Consider the following 18,246-nt stretch of genomic DNA (forward strand, 5'->3'; position numbering starts at 1 on the left):
ACCGGGACAGGATCGGTGCCCCGACCGGGACTAGAACCCGGTGTGCCGGCGCCGCAAGGTGGAGGATTAGCCTGTTGAGCCGCGGCGCCGGCCTAGCTGATGGTTTTTAATCCCATAACTCAAGTGTTCATTCTCCCTCTACCAACGATCTCCTTCGAGTGCACTTGGGGAAAATGTGGGTATGGATGTGCATTGACATCCCCACGACTGCTTCTCCCACTTCTTCCTCCTGGGGCAGCTGCTCACTCACTGCTGCTCCTAGCTGGGAACTCATGGGCTGCATTTACTGGGGTACCACTGGGGTAGGTGTGAGAATGGAGGATGTGGGACAGTTACTGTTGTGCTGTGACCACAGAAGCCACAGGGGTAGATGAGACTCTACTGAAGATGTGGGAGACTCACACTGGAGAGGAACTAATATGAAATTTAAACTAAAAAAAGAGTTTTCTAGGGGCCGACACAGTGGCTCACTTGCTTAATCCTCCGCCTGCAGTGCCGGCATCCCATATGGACGCCGGATTCTGTCTCGGTTGCTCCTCTTCCAGTCCAGCTCTCTACTGTGGCCTGGGAGGGCAGTGGAGGATGGCCCAAGTGCCTGGGCCTCTGCACCTGCATGGGAGACCAGGAGGAAGCACCTGGCTCCTGGCTTTGGATCAACGCAGCGCCGGTCGTAGTGGCCATTTGGGGAGTGAACCAACAGAAGGAAGACCTTTCTGTCAATCCCTGTCACTGTCTACAACTCTAGCTATCAAATTAAAAAAAAAAAAAAGTTTTCTAATGTTGTAAAGGGAAATTAAAATCTTTGTAAGATATTCCTAATAGGGGCTTCCCCCATATACCCTTTCTCAAGTTTCTGACCTCATGCTGTGGTACTAGGATCTCTGTTTCTCTCCATTCTGAGAGCACTGCTGTGAAGTAGCTCCATCATTCAGGGAAACCAAGCTCCTGCTGCCTGGATCCTCTCATCCCAGGACCTGCCCCTGGGCTCCACCTCCGCTGCCCACAGCACTGTAGGAGTACCCTGCCCCAGGTCAGACTGACTCATTTTGGAGAGTTTTCAGTTTCTTTTTTTTTTTTTAAATTAATTAATTTATTTATTTATTTGAGAGGCAGAGTTACAGACAGAGAAGGAGAGAGACAGAGAGAGAGGTCTTCCATCCTCTGGTTCACTCCCAAAATGGCCGTTATGGCCAGAGTTGGGCCGATTCGAAGCCACGAACCTGGAGCTTCTTCTAGGTTCCCTGCACAAGTGCAGGGCCCAAGCACTTGGGCCATCTCCCACTGCTTTCTCAGGCCATTAGCAGAGAGCTGGATTGGAAGTGGAGCAGCCAGGACTCGAGCTGGCACCCATATTGGATGCTAGCACTGCAGATGGTGGCTTTACCTGATACGCCACAGTGCTAGTCCCAGTTTTCAGTCTTTTTTTAGGATGGTGGAGAGGAGGGACTCCAAGGCAAATCTGTTGGGTACATGTACACTTCAGCTCGTGTGAGCATTCATCTGGTGACATACCCTTCCAGCGACACACAGTAGCTCCTAGACATCTCACCAGCTGGATCTGAGAGGGAGGGAGGTACCCACAGGCTCACGTGTGAGAGGTGCAGTTCTGACATGAGGCCTCCTCTTCTTCCTCCCCTCTGCAGGGGCTCCTTTAGTTCTTCCAGGTCCAGTCATGTACACTCCTGTTAATTTACTTTCATGTCCCGTAAGTGCCATATTAAACTTGTAGTTCAAGCTGTCCTCATTTTTGAGATAACAACCAGAGCTTAGAGGGAATTCTGTGTGTGATGGTGAATCAAAGAGCATTGCTGAAGAAACACTGAGATTATTTTCAGATTTTTTAACTCCTGTTTTAAAAGTTGGAATGTATTTCTTTCATTTCTTCCAGGGCTCTCACCTTTGTCTATCCTTTTGGTGCCACACTGAGTGTCATGAAACCAGCAGTGGCTGTTCTGTCCACAGGCTCTGTCTGCTTCCCGCTCAACAGACCCATTCTGGCTTTCTATCACTCGAAGGTACAGCCTTTCTTAGATAAGGTGCAAATGTTCGTGTTTACTTACGAGGAAACAGTGGATTGTGTAGTAATTGATGAAGTGAGGCCTGAACCTAACTTTTTTTTTTTTAATTTATTGATTTGAAAGGCAGAGTTAACAGAGAGGCAGTGCAGAGATAGAGAAAAAGGGGGGGTGTCTTCCATCCTCTGGTTCACTCCCCAAATGGCCGCAATGGCCGGAGCTGGGCCGATCTGGAGCCAGGAGCTCCTTCTCAGTTTCCCACATGGGTGCAGGGCCCTCAGCACTTGGGCCATCTTTCACTGCTTTCCCAGGTGCATTAATGGGACTAGGGGGCTGACGCTGTGGCGTAGCGGGTAAGGCCACCACCTGTAGTGCCAGCAACCCATATTGGCATCAATTCAAGTCCTGGCTGCTCCACTTCTGATCCAGCTCTCTGCTATGGCCTGGGAAAGCAGCAGCAGATGGCCCAAGTCCTTGGGCCCCTGTGGCTGCGTGGGAAACCAGAAGAAGCTCCTGGTTTCGAATTGGCGCAGCTCCAGCCATTGCGGCCAATTGGGAAATGAACCAGCGGATGGAAGACCTCTCTCTCTCTTTGCCTCTCCTTCACTCTCTGTGTAACTCTTTCAAATAAATAAATCTTTAAAAAAAAAAAAAAAAAAGACTGAATCAGAAGTGTAGCAGCTGGGATTCGACCTGGTACCCATATAGGAGGCCAGCACTGCTGGCGGTGGCTTTAATCGCTATGCCACAGTGCCGGCCCCCTGAACCTCTTACCACCCTAAATCCAGAGCTTTTCTGCTGTAGCATGAGGGTACTACCTTACAAGTGTGGCTCTCAAAATGACTTTTCATCCAGTCTTGACTGTGTAAGGAGTACCCACCACTGTAAGGAGAATCCGTTCAGGGAAGGGCAGAGCTAGGGAGTGCTGCTGTGTTATTTTAGTGTGTGCCGGGAGAACATCTAAGAAGACTGGCTGTCCAGTTCTCATCCTGGAGACCCCTCAGAAACGGGAAACAGGTAGCCCCAGAGGACGTGGCCCTCTCATTAGGCCCCACCAGGCCGCTGCCTTTCAATGCATGTTTTGCTGAATTTACCCTCGTCTGTCCACCAAGGGATAGATTCTTCTGCTGACCTTCCAGTTTTGTCCCAGGGACCTAGATATCCTGTTTTTCCTTGTAGCAGCCTAGATATGACTTTTCCCTCATGTCCTTATTTAAAAGCTCTCACCTCACAATTTTAGGAAGTAAATGTCTGTGCTGTGTTTAAAATATTTAAACAAAATTCATAGCGCTCTTAGGGTAGTTAGGCTCTTCCAAACAGCTTGAAACCTTTGTTTTAAGTATTATTTTTAAGATGTAGAAGTGTGTTAAGCTGTCCGTTTGTAAGCAGTCATTTAATTCTGTAGCTGTGATGATTTGATTTCCTAAGTGGGCACAGCGATTTTACCTGGCTTAATCAGGGATCTCTCGGGAGCATCCACTTGTTGCCACATCCTGGGCTCAGTGACTCCTAGCTTATCCTTTGCCCATTGCCTACTCATTTAAAGCATTTGCTCCTCCTCCGAGGCTTTCAGTCCTGCTTTATAACCACAGTCTGGGAGAGGTCGTTGCCCATCTCCCTTAATGAAATGAGCCAGTGGTAAGGAAGGGAGCACACTTCAGCCTCCTGGGAACCCTGAGCAGGGACAGGCCAACCCTCAGGGTTCTGCCCTTCCCTGAGCAGGGTCAGGCCAACCCTCAGTGTTTTGCCCCCTCCCAGGGCCACTGCCTCCATCAGCCTACCATCTTCGGTTTCCTGGGACTTTTACTATTGAAGGACAAACTTGGTTCTTGAGTGGACTTCAATTTACTTCATCAGAACAAATGCTGGAAAAGAAAGCTGAAGACAATGGTAGAATCACTGTCAGGACAGAATAAAAAGATTAAAGCAAGGTTATAATTTATTTGAAATAAATGAGGTAGGAAAAAGAAATTAAACAATATTAAAGAAAAACTAAATAGTAACAGGAAAGAAAATCTTTTACATATCTTCCTGTATTGACTTAGATAGGTAGATTCACATCTCGGCACGGTTCATTCAGTCACTTCCGCCTTGTTCTGTGGAATTCCACCAATATGACTTCCTGTTCTCAGTAGCTCATCTGTTTTCAGTGGTCATGTGTACTAGTATTGTTTTTCTTATCAATCATTTGCTTTTACAAGTCAAGTTTTGCTGATGGTTTTTCAGTGTATGAACCTGTGTCTTTGTAGTGCTTGCATTCTCTGGCTCAGGTGTGTTTCTTTTCCTAGTGTGGTTAAGAAGGTGCCTGATCTTCTTGGGTATAACCAGAAAAAAAGGATTTCACTTTGGATTTTTAATATATACTCTTTTTCTCATAGCAAAAGTAATACCTGCTCACTGTAGAAAAACTGAAAAACACAGAGATAAGAACAGGAAGAATGTCCCCTTTTCCCTGCTCCAGGGAAGCCCACGTTGATATATTCATCGTTTCCTGCCACCCTGCATACCCTCACATGTGTACACTGGCTCAGAGGCTTTGCACTGAGATAGGCCTATAGTAGGGCGTATACTTTTTTTTTTAAATATAGGGTTATAAGAGAAGCATTTTCCCATGTTACTAAAAACATCTTTTAGTATATAATGTAACAACTGAAAAAGGTCATTATTATTATTATTTATTTATTTTTACAGGAAGAGTGGACAGTGAGAGAGAGAGACAGAGAGAAAGGTCTTCCTTTTGCTGTTGGTTCACCCTCCAATGGCTGCCGCGGCTGGCACGCTGCGGCCGGCGCACCGCGCTGATCCGAAGCCAGGAGCCAGGTGCTTATCCTGGTCTCCCATGCAGGTGCAGGGCCCAAGGACTTGGGCCATCCTCCACTGCACTCCCGGGCCACAGCAGAGAGCTGGCCTGGAAGAGGGGCAACTGGGACAGAATCCGGCGCCCCGACCGGGACTAGAACCCGGTGTGCCGGTGCTGCAAGGCAGAGGATTAGCCTAGTGAGCTGCAGCACCGGCTGGTCATTATTTTTTAAAAAATATCTGTTTATTTGAAAGGCAAGAGTTACAGAGAGAAGAGACAGAGAAAGATCTTCCACGTGGTACTTCACTCTGTGAATGGCCAGAATGGCCAGGACTGGGGCAGACTGAAGCCAGGAGCCTGGAACTCAATCCAGGTCTCCCATGTGGGTGGTGGGGGTGCCAGCCGCAGGCTCATTAGTTTTTTGGGTTTTTTTTTTTGTTTTGTTTTGTTTTGTTTTTGACAGAGTTAGACAGTGAGAGAGAGAGACAGAGAGAAAGGTCATCCATTGGTTCACCTCCCAATGGCTGCTACGGCCGGCGCGCTGTGCTGATCTGAAGCCAGGAGCCAAGAGCCAGGTGCTTCCTCCTGGTCTCCCATGCGGGTGCAGGGCCCAAGCACTTGGGCCATCCCCCACTGCCTTCCTGGGCCACAGCAGAGAGCTGGACTGCAAGAGGAGCAACTGGGACAGAATCTGGCGCCCCAAGTGGCACTAAAACCCAGTGTACCGGGCACCACAGGCCGAAGATTAGCCTAGTGAGCTGCGGCGCCGGCCAAACATTGAAAATTTTAATTAACCAGTTTATTGTTTCTTTCATGAATTATTAATGCTGTGTCTTAGTTTTCTGAGTGGATCTTAAACTCTGTTTTGTGATCTCCATCAATGTCTTTAACTCTGTGCAGATTGTCTTTGGGTTTGTCTTTTTCCTTTAAAATTATGTTTTGTATTTCTCAGATAACTAACAACGGGCAATGCTATAGAACCAATTTACAGTACTTTTTGTTGAGGTCAAATAAAAGAATATAGAAGGCCGGAGCCGCGGCTCAATAGGCTAATCCTCCGCCTGCGGCGTCAGCACACCGGGTTCTAGTCCCGGTTGGGGTGCTGGATTCTGTCCCAGTCGCTCTCTTCCAGTCCAGCTCTCTGCTGTGGCCCGGGAGTGCAGTGGAGGATGGCCCAAGTGCTTGGGCCCTGCACTCCATGGGAGACCAGGAGAAGCACCTGGCTCCTGGCTTTGGATCAGCGTGGTGCGCCGGCCGCAGCGCACTAGCCGCAGCGGCCATTGGAGAGTGAACCAATGGCAAAGGAAGACCTTTCTCTCTTTCTCTCTCTCTCACTGTCCACTCTGCCTGTCAAAAAAAAAAAAAATATATATATATATATATATAAAAACATCTAAAATGTGAGGCAGGTTAGTGCATACTTGTTATCAGAGTTGTTATTTCTACTGTTAAAATCCTCATGTGAGGCCGGCGCCGCGGCTCACTAGGCTAATCCTCCACCTTGCGGCGCCGGCACACCGGGTTCTAGTCCCGGTCGGGGCACCGATCCTGTCCCGGTTGCCCCTCTTCCAGGCCAGCTCTCTGCTGTGGCCCGGGAGTGCAGTGGAGGATGGCCCAAGTGCTTGGGCCCTGCACCCCATGAGAGACCAGGATAAGCACCTGGCTCCTAGCTTCGGATCAGCGCAGTGCGCCGGCCGCAGCGCGCTACCGCGGCGGCCATTGGAGGGTGAACCAACAGCAAAAGGAAGACCTTTCTCTCTGTCTCTTTCTCACTGTCCACTCTGCCTGTCAAAGAAAAAAAAAAAAATCCTCATGTGAATCGGCACTTATTAGCCTGTGCAACAGCTGCTAACACACTTCTGATGATAAATGTTTGGGGTCTGGCACACATGCAGTGTCTTTCAGGATCTGTGTACCTGACAGGGCTTTGTCATCCATAGAACCAAGGTGGGAAGCTGGCAGTGCTTGGCTCCTGTCACATGTTCAGTGACCAATATTTGGATAAAGAAGAAAACGGCAAAATCATGGTAAGCTTTTCTAACTCATCACAGTTATGTATAATGTGCAAGTTTGTTATTCGTGCCATTTAAATACCAGTAAATTCATTTATTCATTTAGAACTGGCTCTTCAGACCCATCATGTGCCAGGCAGTAAGAATACAGAGTTTGAGTCAGGTGTGCTCCCTGCTTTGATGAAGCTGGAAGTACATGGAGGGGAGTGAGATGGAGATTAGTGGGTCCGGAAGTTTGTTTCTAAGCATGCCAAGGGATGGGAGCGACGCAGGAGTGGTGAGGGGCAAGTGCCACAAGGGTCTCCTGTGTTAACCAAGGAACCTGAACTTTATGCCCAAAGCCATGGGGGTCCATTGCAAGTTTTCAGCAGCCTTGGGCACAGTCAGATGTGTGTGTTAGAGCCAGGAGGCTGGTGGAGTCAGCCAGACCAGAGGATGAGGATGCAAATGAAGATCCTAAAGGTGTGACTGGAGAGGAGAGGTCCTTAGCAGGGCTACATATAGAACTGGCTGAGTCACTGATGGAGTGGGGAGGGGAGTGAAGGCATTGCAAGTGCTCTGTGTCAGAGTGGTGCAAAGGAGGGGCAGGTGTTTGGTGCAGCCATTAAGAAGCTGCTTGGGACACTGTATCCCCTATCTGAGTACCTGGTTCACGTGCTGGACTCTCTGTACTTCTAATCCAGCCCCCCACCCCCACGCTTTTTTGTAGGATTTATTTTTTTATTCCTGGTAATGTGCCTGGAAGGCAGCAGAAGATGGCCTAAAGTACATGGGTTCCGGCTACCCACATGGGAGACCCAGATGGAGTTCCAGGCTCCTGGCTTCTGATATATAGCCTGGCCCAGCCCTGCCTGCCACGGGCATTTGGGGAATGAAGCAACAGATGGATAATCTTGCTCCCCCCCCCCCCCCCCCCCGCTCGCGCTCTCTCTCGCCATTTCACAATTCTCTCTCTGCCATTCTGCCTTTCAAATAAATGAATAAATAAATCTTAAAAATTGTTTTACTTCAAGTTCAGACTGTTAACACATTAAACAGGGTTTGATTTGGGATTGTGAACAAGATTTAATACATTTTAACTTGTGGTTAGATATCAGAGTACCCTAAGTTAAACAATGTGTTTCTGATAATAAAGAGTACACACGAAGATCTTTAGGTTTTCATGTGATTTCATCAAGAGAAGGCTGGCTTTCCTTTTTGAGTCACAGGTTTACATTTTTTTCCTTTTATCAGTTTTCTTGGGTGACTTCATTCTCTGGTGCTGAACCTCAGCTTTCTCCAATAACCTTTGTGGTTTTTTTGTTTTGTTTTTTTTTTAAATCCAGGATGTTGTGTTCCAGTGGCTCACGACAGAAGACATCCACCTGAACCAGATTGATGCTGAGGATCCAGAGGTACGAGGTTGTAAACCATGAAATGATTCTTAAAAGAAAAACTGGTCCAGCTTTTCAGTGCCACTTCAGCAGCTCCAAAGGAAGATGGCTATGTCTGTCTTACCTTCTCTATAAGGAAGATGGGAAGAAATGATGCCTCTGGGGAGAAGAAGACCACATTGTAAAAACTAATAAATCAACAAGTTTATTTTTAAAGATTTGTTGATTATTTATTTGAAAGTCAGAGTTACACAGAGAGGAGAGACAGAGTGAGAGAGAGAGGTCTTCCATCTGCTGGTTCACTCCCCAATTGGCCACAGCAGCTGAAGCTGTGCCGATCCAAAGCCAGGAGCCAGAAGTTTCTTCCAGGTCTCCCATGCAGGTGCAGGAGCCCAAGGTCTTGGACCATCTTCTACGGCTTTCTCAGGCCATTAGCAGAGAGCTGGAAGTGGAGCAGCCGGAGGGAAGAGGGCCCGGGGCTGTGGCGCAGCAGGTTAATGTCCTGTCCTGAAGCACTGGCATCCCATATGGGTGCCAGTTGAAGACCTGGGTGCTCCACTTCCAATCCAGCTCTCTGCTATGGCCTGGGAAAGCAGTAGAAGATGGCCCAAGTCCTTGGGCCCCTGTACCCGCGTGGGAGACCTGGAAGAAGCTCCTGGCTCCTGGTTTTGGATCGGTGCAGCTCCAGTTATTTCAGCCAGTTGGGGAGTGAACCATCGGATGGAAGACCTCTCTCTCTCTGCCTCTCCTCTCTCTGTGTAACTCTGACTTTCAAATAAATAAATAAATCTTTAAAAAAAAAAAAAAAAAAGAAGAAGTGGAACAGCCGAGACTCAAACTGGTGCTCATATGGGTTGGTTGCCTGCACTACAGGTGGTGGCTTTACCCGCTGTACCACAGCACTGGCTCCCAGTCTGTAAGTTATATAAATAACCTTAAATTTGATTGAGGTGGGAGCCTTTTTATCTATATATCTATATCATGCTGGAATTTGAAATCTGTTCTGTTGCCCAGACTTCCAAAATGAATATCTGTCAAAGAAATGCTCCATTCAGAAGTCTGAAGGGTATAAAAAAAATTTTTATGATGAAACAAAGGTCAGGAGAGTTTAAGTTTTTTTCCCTTTTTAAATTTATTCACTTATTTGAATAGCAGAGTTACAGTGAAGAGAGAGAGCGAGAGATTGATCTTCCATCTGCTGGTTCACTCCTCAAATGACTACAACCACTGGGGCTGGGCCAGACCAAAGCCAGTAGCCAGGAGCTTCTCTTGAGACTCCCACATGCAGAGGCAAATAAGTCTTAAAAAAGTTAATAGTTCTAAGGACAGTATGCTAATATTCATCAGGCCAGGGAGGGTGGTTGTAAGCAGCTCTGGAATGGGGACCGATAACCAGGATTGTAAATCCACTCTGGCACTGTCGTGGGACCTTCAGCAGGTTCCTTCTGCCCTTTCTTGGTTCTGGTTTTCTTGTCTGTGAAGTGCAGACACTAATGCCTGTGCTCTCTACTCCTAGGATGATGCTAAGACCTAAGTCAGTAGGTAGGAGTTTACTTACTAAACTCAAAGGTATAGAAAGTGCTAATATCTATAAACTTTTTTAAAAAAAAATTTATTTATGATATATCAGTTGCTGCACGTCATGAACTTCCAAATCATCTAATCGCATCCCCACAACAGCCCTGGAAGGGAGAGGGTTTTCTTCCAATTTTATAGATAAGGGTCCACTGCATCTGACACTAACACTGGGCCTATTGAGGAGCAAATTCTCCAGGGAAAGTTGGTGGGAGATTACAGCGTCATTCCAAGTTTCTGTGAAACTATGCATATCTCTTCCATAGTAGAGACCTGGTGAAAAGTGTACTTTGTATTATGAGGCTTTGGAATGTCAAACACACATCCAGTAATGGTGCAAAGTGAGAGATTGTGAAAAACTAAACTTCGTAACTAGGATTTCAGATCAAATCGTGTTATGTCAGAATGGGTTTCAAGCCCAGACAGTAGCTTAAATGGTACTTAATAAAATTGTAGGTAGCTCAGTAAAGAGCCATAGGAATTTACACCAAGTTTTATCATTCTTTTAATGTTTCTATATGGACATCTAAGGCCTTGATAGTTTCTGAACTAGGATTTGTAGAAGGCGTGGTGTAGAGAGAAGACAGGCAGCCTTGGGACCTCGGGGTTTGCTGGGCCCGTTTCTGGCTGTGTCATGTTCTGGGTGTGTGTCCTGGCACAGTCAGTACCTTTGTTACTGCTTTTAGTGTCAGACTTAGAGGGCTAAAGTCTCTAAAACAGGCAAGTATTGCTGGGAAGGACACTTAATGGTTTATGCTCCTCTGCTGTTTTTCATCAAGTTGCTTCCATCTTTATTATCTGAAAGGTGGGGGTAGGGGGAGATACTATGCATCTGGTAGTTCACTACCCATATCCCCGCAATAGCCAGGGCTGGGCCAAGTGAAAGCCAGGAGCCCAGAACCCAGTTGAGTTCTCCCATGGAGCCGACAGGATCCCGCATGCCTGCTGCCTCCCAGGCTGCGTCTCGGCAGGAAGCTGGCGGAGAAGCAGAGCAGGTGGACCGTGAGCCAGGCACTCTACTATGGGATGTGGCAAACCAACCAGAGACTTCACTGCTGTACCAAATACCTGCATTGTTTCTTGTCTGAAAAAAGGCTTTGAGGACTGGGGGAAGTTTTGATTCTAGTGCTACGGGAAAAAATGAGCTTGTCTTGACTTAGCATTTCTGTGATGCCAGGCCTGTGAGTCCTCTAGTGTTGGGATGGGAGATTAAAGAAAAAGTGTGTGGCAGGTGACTGCAGAGGACCAGTTTGTGAACTGTTACCAAGCTGGCCGCGTTAGCTAAATGCATTTCAAAGGCCAACTCGCAATAAACTTATTAGCATGCATTTATTTAAATTTGAATTTATTTTTTGAGTAGGTAATGAATTCATATGGTTCACAATTCAGCAGCATAAAGTCAGCAGTCTTCCTTCTGTCTTTGGCCCAGCCGATGTGTTCTCCCTAGTGGTAACAGTATTAGCAGTGTCTTGGGTGCTTTAGGACAGCAGAAGATGGCCTGAGTGCTTGGGCCCCTGCACCCACGTGGGAGACCTGGAAGAAGCTCCTGGCTCCTAGCTCCTGGCTCCTGGCTTCAGATTGGCTCAGCTCTGGCCATTACGGCCATCTTGGGGGTGAACCAGACCTCTCTGTCTCTGCCTCTGTAACTCTGCCTTTCAAATCAATAAATAAATCTTTAAAAAAAAAAAAAAGATTGTATTTCTCCTGTTGAACATCCAAGTTTTGCTGGTCTTTCGTGTGTCATCTTTAAGGGCTGTCAGCAGTGCTGGGGGATCTCTTTGGCTAGGGGAGGAGGGCTGGGATCTAATGCGAGGTGGTGGGGAGGAGGGGGAGGTGGTGCATACATAGCAGGAGAGAAAGCGGTGGAAATGGCCCTGGAGGGTAGGTGCATACTGTGGCGGGAGCTTGTGGACTTTCACGATTGCTTCTGCTTTCTCACTAAAATGGAAAAAATAGCTATTAACTAAAATGACAGAAGGGAGAATTGGTTGACATGACAAGAGAAGCATTGCCTGGGAGAGTGGGAAAGTGAGTGGGTGAGGGAGATAAAGCTAACTGCTGAACCCTCGCATCAAAGATCATGACATGAAAAGGACACCAAGCAGCACGGCTGTGTTTCTCCGGCGTGGGCGACTGGGGACTTGGGTTTCGCCAGCCTCGCTGGTGGCCTCGGGGTTTTGTTCCTCTGTCCACATTAAGTGGTCTTCACCATGTAGTTGCTGGCCTCCTGCGCAGTGAAGTCTCTTGACGAGGGAGCAGGAATACTGCAGTTAGACCTGAGACAGCGGAGTCACGGCAGAATAAAAACTGCTCCGACCCTGCTGAGGGGACCCTGTGTTTTTCAGATTTCCGACTACATGATGTTGCCCGACACAGCCACCCTGTCAGAGCGGCTGCGAGTGTGTCTCCAGGAGGGCGATGAGAACCCACGTGACTTCACCACCCTCTTCGACCTGTCCATCTACCAGCTGGATACCGCCTCCCTCCCCAAGGTCATCAAGTCAGTACCTGGGGCGCTCTCAGCTGCCCTGCACTCCATCCTGGGCCTGCGGTGTATAAACAGCCTGTGGGTGGGAGTTAGGGTCACAGCCAGGGTGGTTCATGTGTTGTCAGGTCTATGATGAGGCCAACAGAAAAGGGGGAGGAGTGCAGGGTTGGTGCACAGAAACCACGGCCATTCTTAGGCCCCGTGGGTCCTGGCCTCTGTTTCCAGTTCAACTGAGCTCCTGTGCCTGAAACTTAGCTTTGTGGAGGATTCAGACAAAAGCTCTGGTACAGGGTTATTATTCAGCTCCTAAATGCAGAGTATAAACCAGAAGCAGGAGCATAATGGAGAAAGGGAAACCGAGTGTGACTGAGGTGGGGGACAGCATCTTTGTGGAAGAGCCGCTGTTTGAACTGCACGTTGAGTAATTCAACAGACATTTCTTAGAGACCTGTGTCTGCGTGGCCCTGTGTTGTGTGCCTTACACTGGTGGCTGGGGAGGTGCGATGTTAGAGCATTCTGCAGCCAGGTTGCTTTATGAGCAAAGCCCCAGACACTCACATGTGCTGGGCATGTCCAGGCGGGGTTTGACAACAAGATGCTAGGAGGGCCAGGCTGGAATCCAGGCTTTCCGGAGCAGCCAAACAGCTTCTTGCAGCGTTTGTACAGTCAGCTGGAACAAGGACAAGTAGAGGTGCAGGGCCAGGTAGGAGGCTGTTGAGCAGACCAGGAGGGTGGAGAGGGGAGCCAGCAAGAGCAGTAGCTGTGGTTTTGAGAGATGTCTGGGGAGAAAGAATCCATGGGACATGGGACATGGCCACGGGAGGCTGGGATGGACATGTCCAAGAGATTCCTTTCTGGAGGTCTGGGTGACTGACAGTACCGTTGACTGCCCTGGGAAGGCAGGGAGAGGAAAATGGGTTCTGCCCCTGCTCTCCATGTGATGCAGCTGAGCGGTTCCCGGTGAGCCTGTGCGGGCAGAAGTGCTTGGGCAGAGATGAGGCCGCCTACAGGAAGTTGGGGAGGCTGGGGGCCTGCAGGCTCAGCACTCGGGTGGGCTGGGGCTCAGGTTGGCCTTCACAGCTGCCGGTGCCGAGAGACAGCATTTGTCTTCTTTCTCATAGTGCTGCATCTTACCTCTGGGTTAGTATTAGATGTTTTGTTTTGTTTTTTAAGATTGATCTGTTTGAGGGACAGAGAGAGACAGAGACCAAGAAAGAGCTCCTATTCACCAGTCTATTTCTCAATGCCTGCTACAGCCAGGGCTGGGCCAGGCCATAGCCAAGAGCTGGGAACTCAGTCTGGGTCTCCCACAAAGTCACTGGGTATTTGCACACTGATGGTAATGTTCCTATAGAGAAAGATGTGGATAATGTTAAGAGAGTGAGGAGAGAAGTTGGAGTGAAGTGAGAAAGAAGGGGGAAGGGCCAGGTGAGAGACGTTAGGACAGGAGGTTTTAGATGAGAGGGATCATGGGTTGTCTGTCTAGTAATACAGAGGAAACACATCAGGAAGATGGGTGCAGATGCTGGCGGATGGGAAAAGGTGTCGCTTGAAAACTGTGGAAGTTCTTAATGTCTCTGTGTTTTTGTTTTGCTTTTTTCTTTTTTTTTTTTTTTTGATGTGGGAAGAAGATCAGTGGCTGGAAATTGCAGAGATTGGGAGAGAAGTTTTATGGGAGTGGACAGTGCATATTATGAAAAAACCGCCTAGATTTCAAAATGTTTATCAAAATGAATATTTTTTAATTTTAATTTTTTTAGATTTATTAATTTATTTGAAAGGCAGAGCCACGGAGAGGGAGAGGGAGAGACAGAGATCCTCTATCCTCTATCAGCTGTCAAATGGCCATGACAGCTGGAGCTGGGTCAGATGGGAGCCAGGATCCTCCTCTGGGTCTCCCATGTGGGTGGAGGAATAATTCCATTTTTCCATGAATTTGTAAAAATTATCTATTTGGGGGCTGGCACTGAGCATAGAAGGTTAAGCCACTGTGTGCATTGCTGGCATCCCATATGGGTGCTGGTTTGAGTCCCAACTGCTCCATTTCTAATCCAGCTTCCTGCTAATGCACCTAGGAAAGCAGCAGAGGATGGCCCCTGCCACCCATGTGGGAGACCAAGAAGAAGCTCCTGGTTCCTGGCTTCAGCCTGACCCAGCCCTGGCCATTGTGGTCATCTGAGGAGTGAACCAGTAGATGGAAGATCTCTCTTTCTCTTTCTCTCTCTCTGTCTCTCTCTCTCTAATAAACTAATATTTTAAAAATAAATAAAAATTATTTATTTGAAAGGCAGAGAGTTAGTGAAATACAGACAGACAAGGCAGGGAGATCTTCTGTCTGCTGATTTACTCCCCAGGTGCTTGCAGTAGCCAGGGCTGGGCCAGGCTGAAGCTGGCAGCCTGGACCTCCATCCAGGTCTCCCACATGGGTGGCAGGGACCCAAGTACTTGAGCCATCACTTGCTGCCTCCCAGGGTGTGCATTAGCAAGAAGCTGTAATTGGAAGCAGAGCTGGGACTCTGCACTCAGAACCTAGACTGTCCAGTATGGGATGTTTATACTCTAAGCAACATCTTAACCACCACACCAAATGCTCACCTCCCTGTGAATTTTTTTAAGTACCCTCATGTAGGGGAATGGTGGAGTGAGTGGACAAGGGTGCTATACAAGAACCACCCAGTAATGTTAAAGGCCCACTGGAAGTTAGTGGTCTTGGATCCAGAGTTCCACAAGCCAGCATGGTTGTGTGTTTTCCTCCAGCCTTGTTTCCCCACGTGGCTGCAGCAGAGTGGGCTGATACATGCATTTAACTGCTGTTGTTTTGTCAAGCAGATGGGATAAAGAACAGCAAGGTGTTTTATGGTGCCCAGGAATTATGTATTGCACATGTTAGTCTGCATAGTAATTGCTATTGTTGTGTATATTGATTAGCTTGTATCATAAAACCTTACACGTGATATCTGGAAGTTCTTTTGTCACATTTCCCAAACAATTATTAGGCACTTACTTTCTGCCAGGAGCCTACAGTACTATTACATGTACTGTTGTTGTTATTTTGTTTTTTAAGATTTTATTTATTTATTTGAGAGACAGAGTTATAGACAGAGAGAGAGGTCTTTCATCCTCTAATTCACTCCCCAAATGGCTGCAGTGGCCGGTGCTGGGCCAAGCCGAAGCCAGGAGCTTCTTCCAGGTCTCCCGTGCAGGTGCAGGGGCCCAAGCACTTTCACTGCTTTCCAGGCCATAAGCAGAGAGCTGGATCGGAAGAGGAGCAGCCAGGACATGAACTGGTGCCATATGGGATGCCAGTGCCACAGTGGTAGCATAGCCTACTACACCACAATGCCAGCCCCACTATCACATTTAGTGGTTATACCAATTCTGAAGAGTGGAGCATAGCTCCATGTTTGATTTTTAAGGAAGCTGAGGCTCAGGGAAAGGTAGGAAACTTGCTCAGAGTTAAACCCTCATTACTCAAGCCCTGACTAAGTCACTTGTTCTTAGCTTCTATATTCACCTCCCTCCCCTTCGATTTTAGTAATAAAAAACTAGCATTTGGCTGGCGCCTTGGCTTAACAGGCTAATCCTCCGCCTTGCGGCGCCGGCACACCAGGTTCTAGTCCCGGTTGGGGCGCCGGATTCTATCCCGGTTGCCCCTCTTCCAGGCCAGCTCTCTGCTGTGGCCAGGGAAGGCAGTGGAGGGTGGCCCAAGTGCTTGGGCCCTGCACCCCATGGGAGACCAGGAGAAGCACCTGGCTCCTGGCTTCGGATCAGCACGATGCGCCGGCCACAGCGGCCATTGGAGGGTGAACCAACGGCAAAAAAAAATGAAGACCTTTCTCTCTGTCTCTCTCTCTCACTATCCACTCTGCCTGTCAAAAAAAAAAACAAAAAACAAAACAAAACAAAACAAAAAACTAGCAGTCATTGAGGCTCATTGTAGAGCAAGTGCCTTATGTGTATGTCTTCTGTGTATGTTGCATTGTCATGTGATGACCGTGGTGAAGTTACTATCCCCATATCAGAACACTGAGGCCAGAGAAATTAAGTGACTTGCTCAAGGTCACTCAGGGTCACACAGGTGGTTTTCAGTGGGGCCTGAATTTAAATCCAGATGATCTTAACCCTGAACCTGGGAAGAAGTTATCTAGAGATTTGTGACTGCAGGAGATGAGGGTGCTTTTAAAAAACAGATTGAAAGCTCCCAGAGTTTGCCATGTGTGTGTCACCACCCCATGCCTGCAGCCTTCCACCGGTGTCGTCCAGGTCACAAGTGCTTTCATTGCTGGCTTCATGTTTGACTCTTAGCTTGCTTGGTTTTGAGCTTTTACGTCTTCTCCCTCCTCTGCAGTTTGCAGCTTTTCTTAGTCTAACAAAAGACATCAGGCTGCTTAAGGCATCCAACCAGCTTTGCTGTTTCGCCCTAATTCTCCCCTGAAACATTTAGATCAGGCCGTGCTGAGTGCTCTTCAGTGTTGAATGAAGGGTTGATTAGAACTGCCCCCTATTTCAGTGTAGCAGAGGCTGAGACAAGTCTTTTGATTGTATTCATATTTGTCTTTCACGCCATAGCGGAGGGCAGTAATTACTGGGTTCTGGTATCTGTCAGGACTTTTCATGAAAATAGTTTCCCTTTTCTGAGTAAAAATTCAGGCTTTAAGTACTTATGCCAACTATAGGGTGTTGCTCATTTTTCGTCTGGCATTTGTCAGTGCTTCTGGAGTGGGAGGTAGAAATAAGCGATGTGGAGTGCCTGCCCTCGGAGTTCATGGTCTGATGGACTGGAGATTGAGATGTGTGGTAGTGAAAATGCAATACTAGAGGTTGGGGCAGAGCATTCTGGAAATACATAGCTTAGCCCCATTTCATTGATTTGTATTTAGCGTTGTCATTTGTTCTTTCTCCTCTCCTGTATGGATTGGAGTCTGAATTAGATTTTGCTTGGTTTTAAGATTAGTTTCATGGGGTCAGGCATTATAGCACAATAGGTTAAGCCACTGATTAGGACATCTGTATCACATACTGGACTTCTGCCGATTCCAGACCCAGGTTCTCCACTTCTGATCCAGCTTCTTGCTAATAAACACCCTGGGAGGCAGCAGGTGATGGCTCAAGTGCTTGGGCCCCTACCATCCACTTAGGAGACCCAGATAGAGTTCTGGACTCCTGGGTTTGGCCTGGCCCAGCCCTGGCTGTTGTGAGCATTTGGGCACTGAACCAGCAGATGGAGGGTCTCTTTCTTTCTGTCTCTCTGCCTTTCAAGTAGATGAAAATAAACATTAAAGAAAAGAGATTATTTTCTCTACTCTCTCACCCCTACCCTGTCAAGCAAAGGGAAGATTTGGGCAGGTGGTGAGCTTCTGATCCAGCTCTCTGCTAATGACCTGAGAAGGTAGCAAACCTTTGCCCAAGTGCTTGGGCCCTTGCCATCCACATGGGAAACCTGGATAGAGTTCCAGGCTCTGGCTTCAGCCTGGCCCAGCTCTGTCGTGACCATTTGGTGAGTGAACCAGCAGATGGAAGATCTCCCTCTCTGTCTCTCCCTCTCTCTCTAATTCTTTCAGGTAAATAAAATCTTTTTAAAAAAAAAAATATTTATTTTATTTGAAATGCAGAGTTACAAAGAGAGAGAGAGAGGAGAGACAGAGTCTTCCATCCTCTGGTTCACTCTCCAAATGGCTGTAATAACCAGGGCTGGGCCAGGCTGAAGCTGAGACAGAACCTTCATCTGCATCTCCCACGTGGGTGCAGGGACCCAAGCACTTGGGGCATCCTCTGCTGCTTTCCCAGGAGCATTAGCAGGGAGGTGGATCGGAAGTGGAGCAGCCAGGACTCCAACTGGGGCCGCACATGGGTGCTAGGGACTACTGGAGCCGTCACTGGTGCCTCTCGGGGTATGCATCAGCAGGAAGCTGGAGTGGAGAGTGGAGCTGGACTTGAACCCAGGCACTCACATAGGGGATGTGAACATCCTAAGTGGTGTCTT

General features: G+C 47.9%; 1 protein-coding gene across 2 annotated transcripts in view; it reads left to right on the plus strand.

Moving 5' to 3' along the window:
* Positions 1-18,246, plus strand: part of IFT52 (intraflagellar transport 52) — a 39,664-nt gene that overhangs the window by 17,950 nt on the left and 3,468 nt on the right. Inside the window, exons 7-10 of one of the 2 annotated variants that reach the window (XM_062204230.1) lie at positions 1,889-2,015; positions 6,756-6,842; positions 8,153-8,221; positions 12,121-12,275. In XM_062204230.1, the coding sequence (XP_062060214.1) occupies positions 1,889-2,015; positions 6,756-6,842; positions 8,153-8,221; positions 12,121-12,275 (438 nt within the window). The remainder of the gene's footprint in view (positions 1-1,888; positions 2,016-6,755; positions 6,843-8,152; positions 8,222-12,120; positions 12,276-18,246) is intronic. The other variant, XM_062204231.1, reaches the window with a different exon arrangement.

This window comes from Lepus europaeus, chromosome 10 (genome assembly GCF_033115175.1).
Source record: "Lepus europaeus isolate LE1 chromosome 10, mLepTim1.pri, whole genome shotgun sequence".
In the NCBI taxonomy this organism is placed as follows: domain Eukaryota; kingdom Metazoa; phylum Chordata; class Mammalia; order Lagomorpha; family Leporidae; genus Lepus; species Lepus europaeus.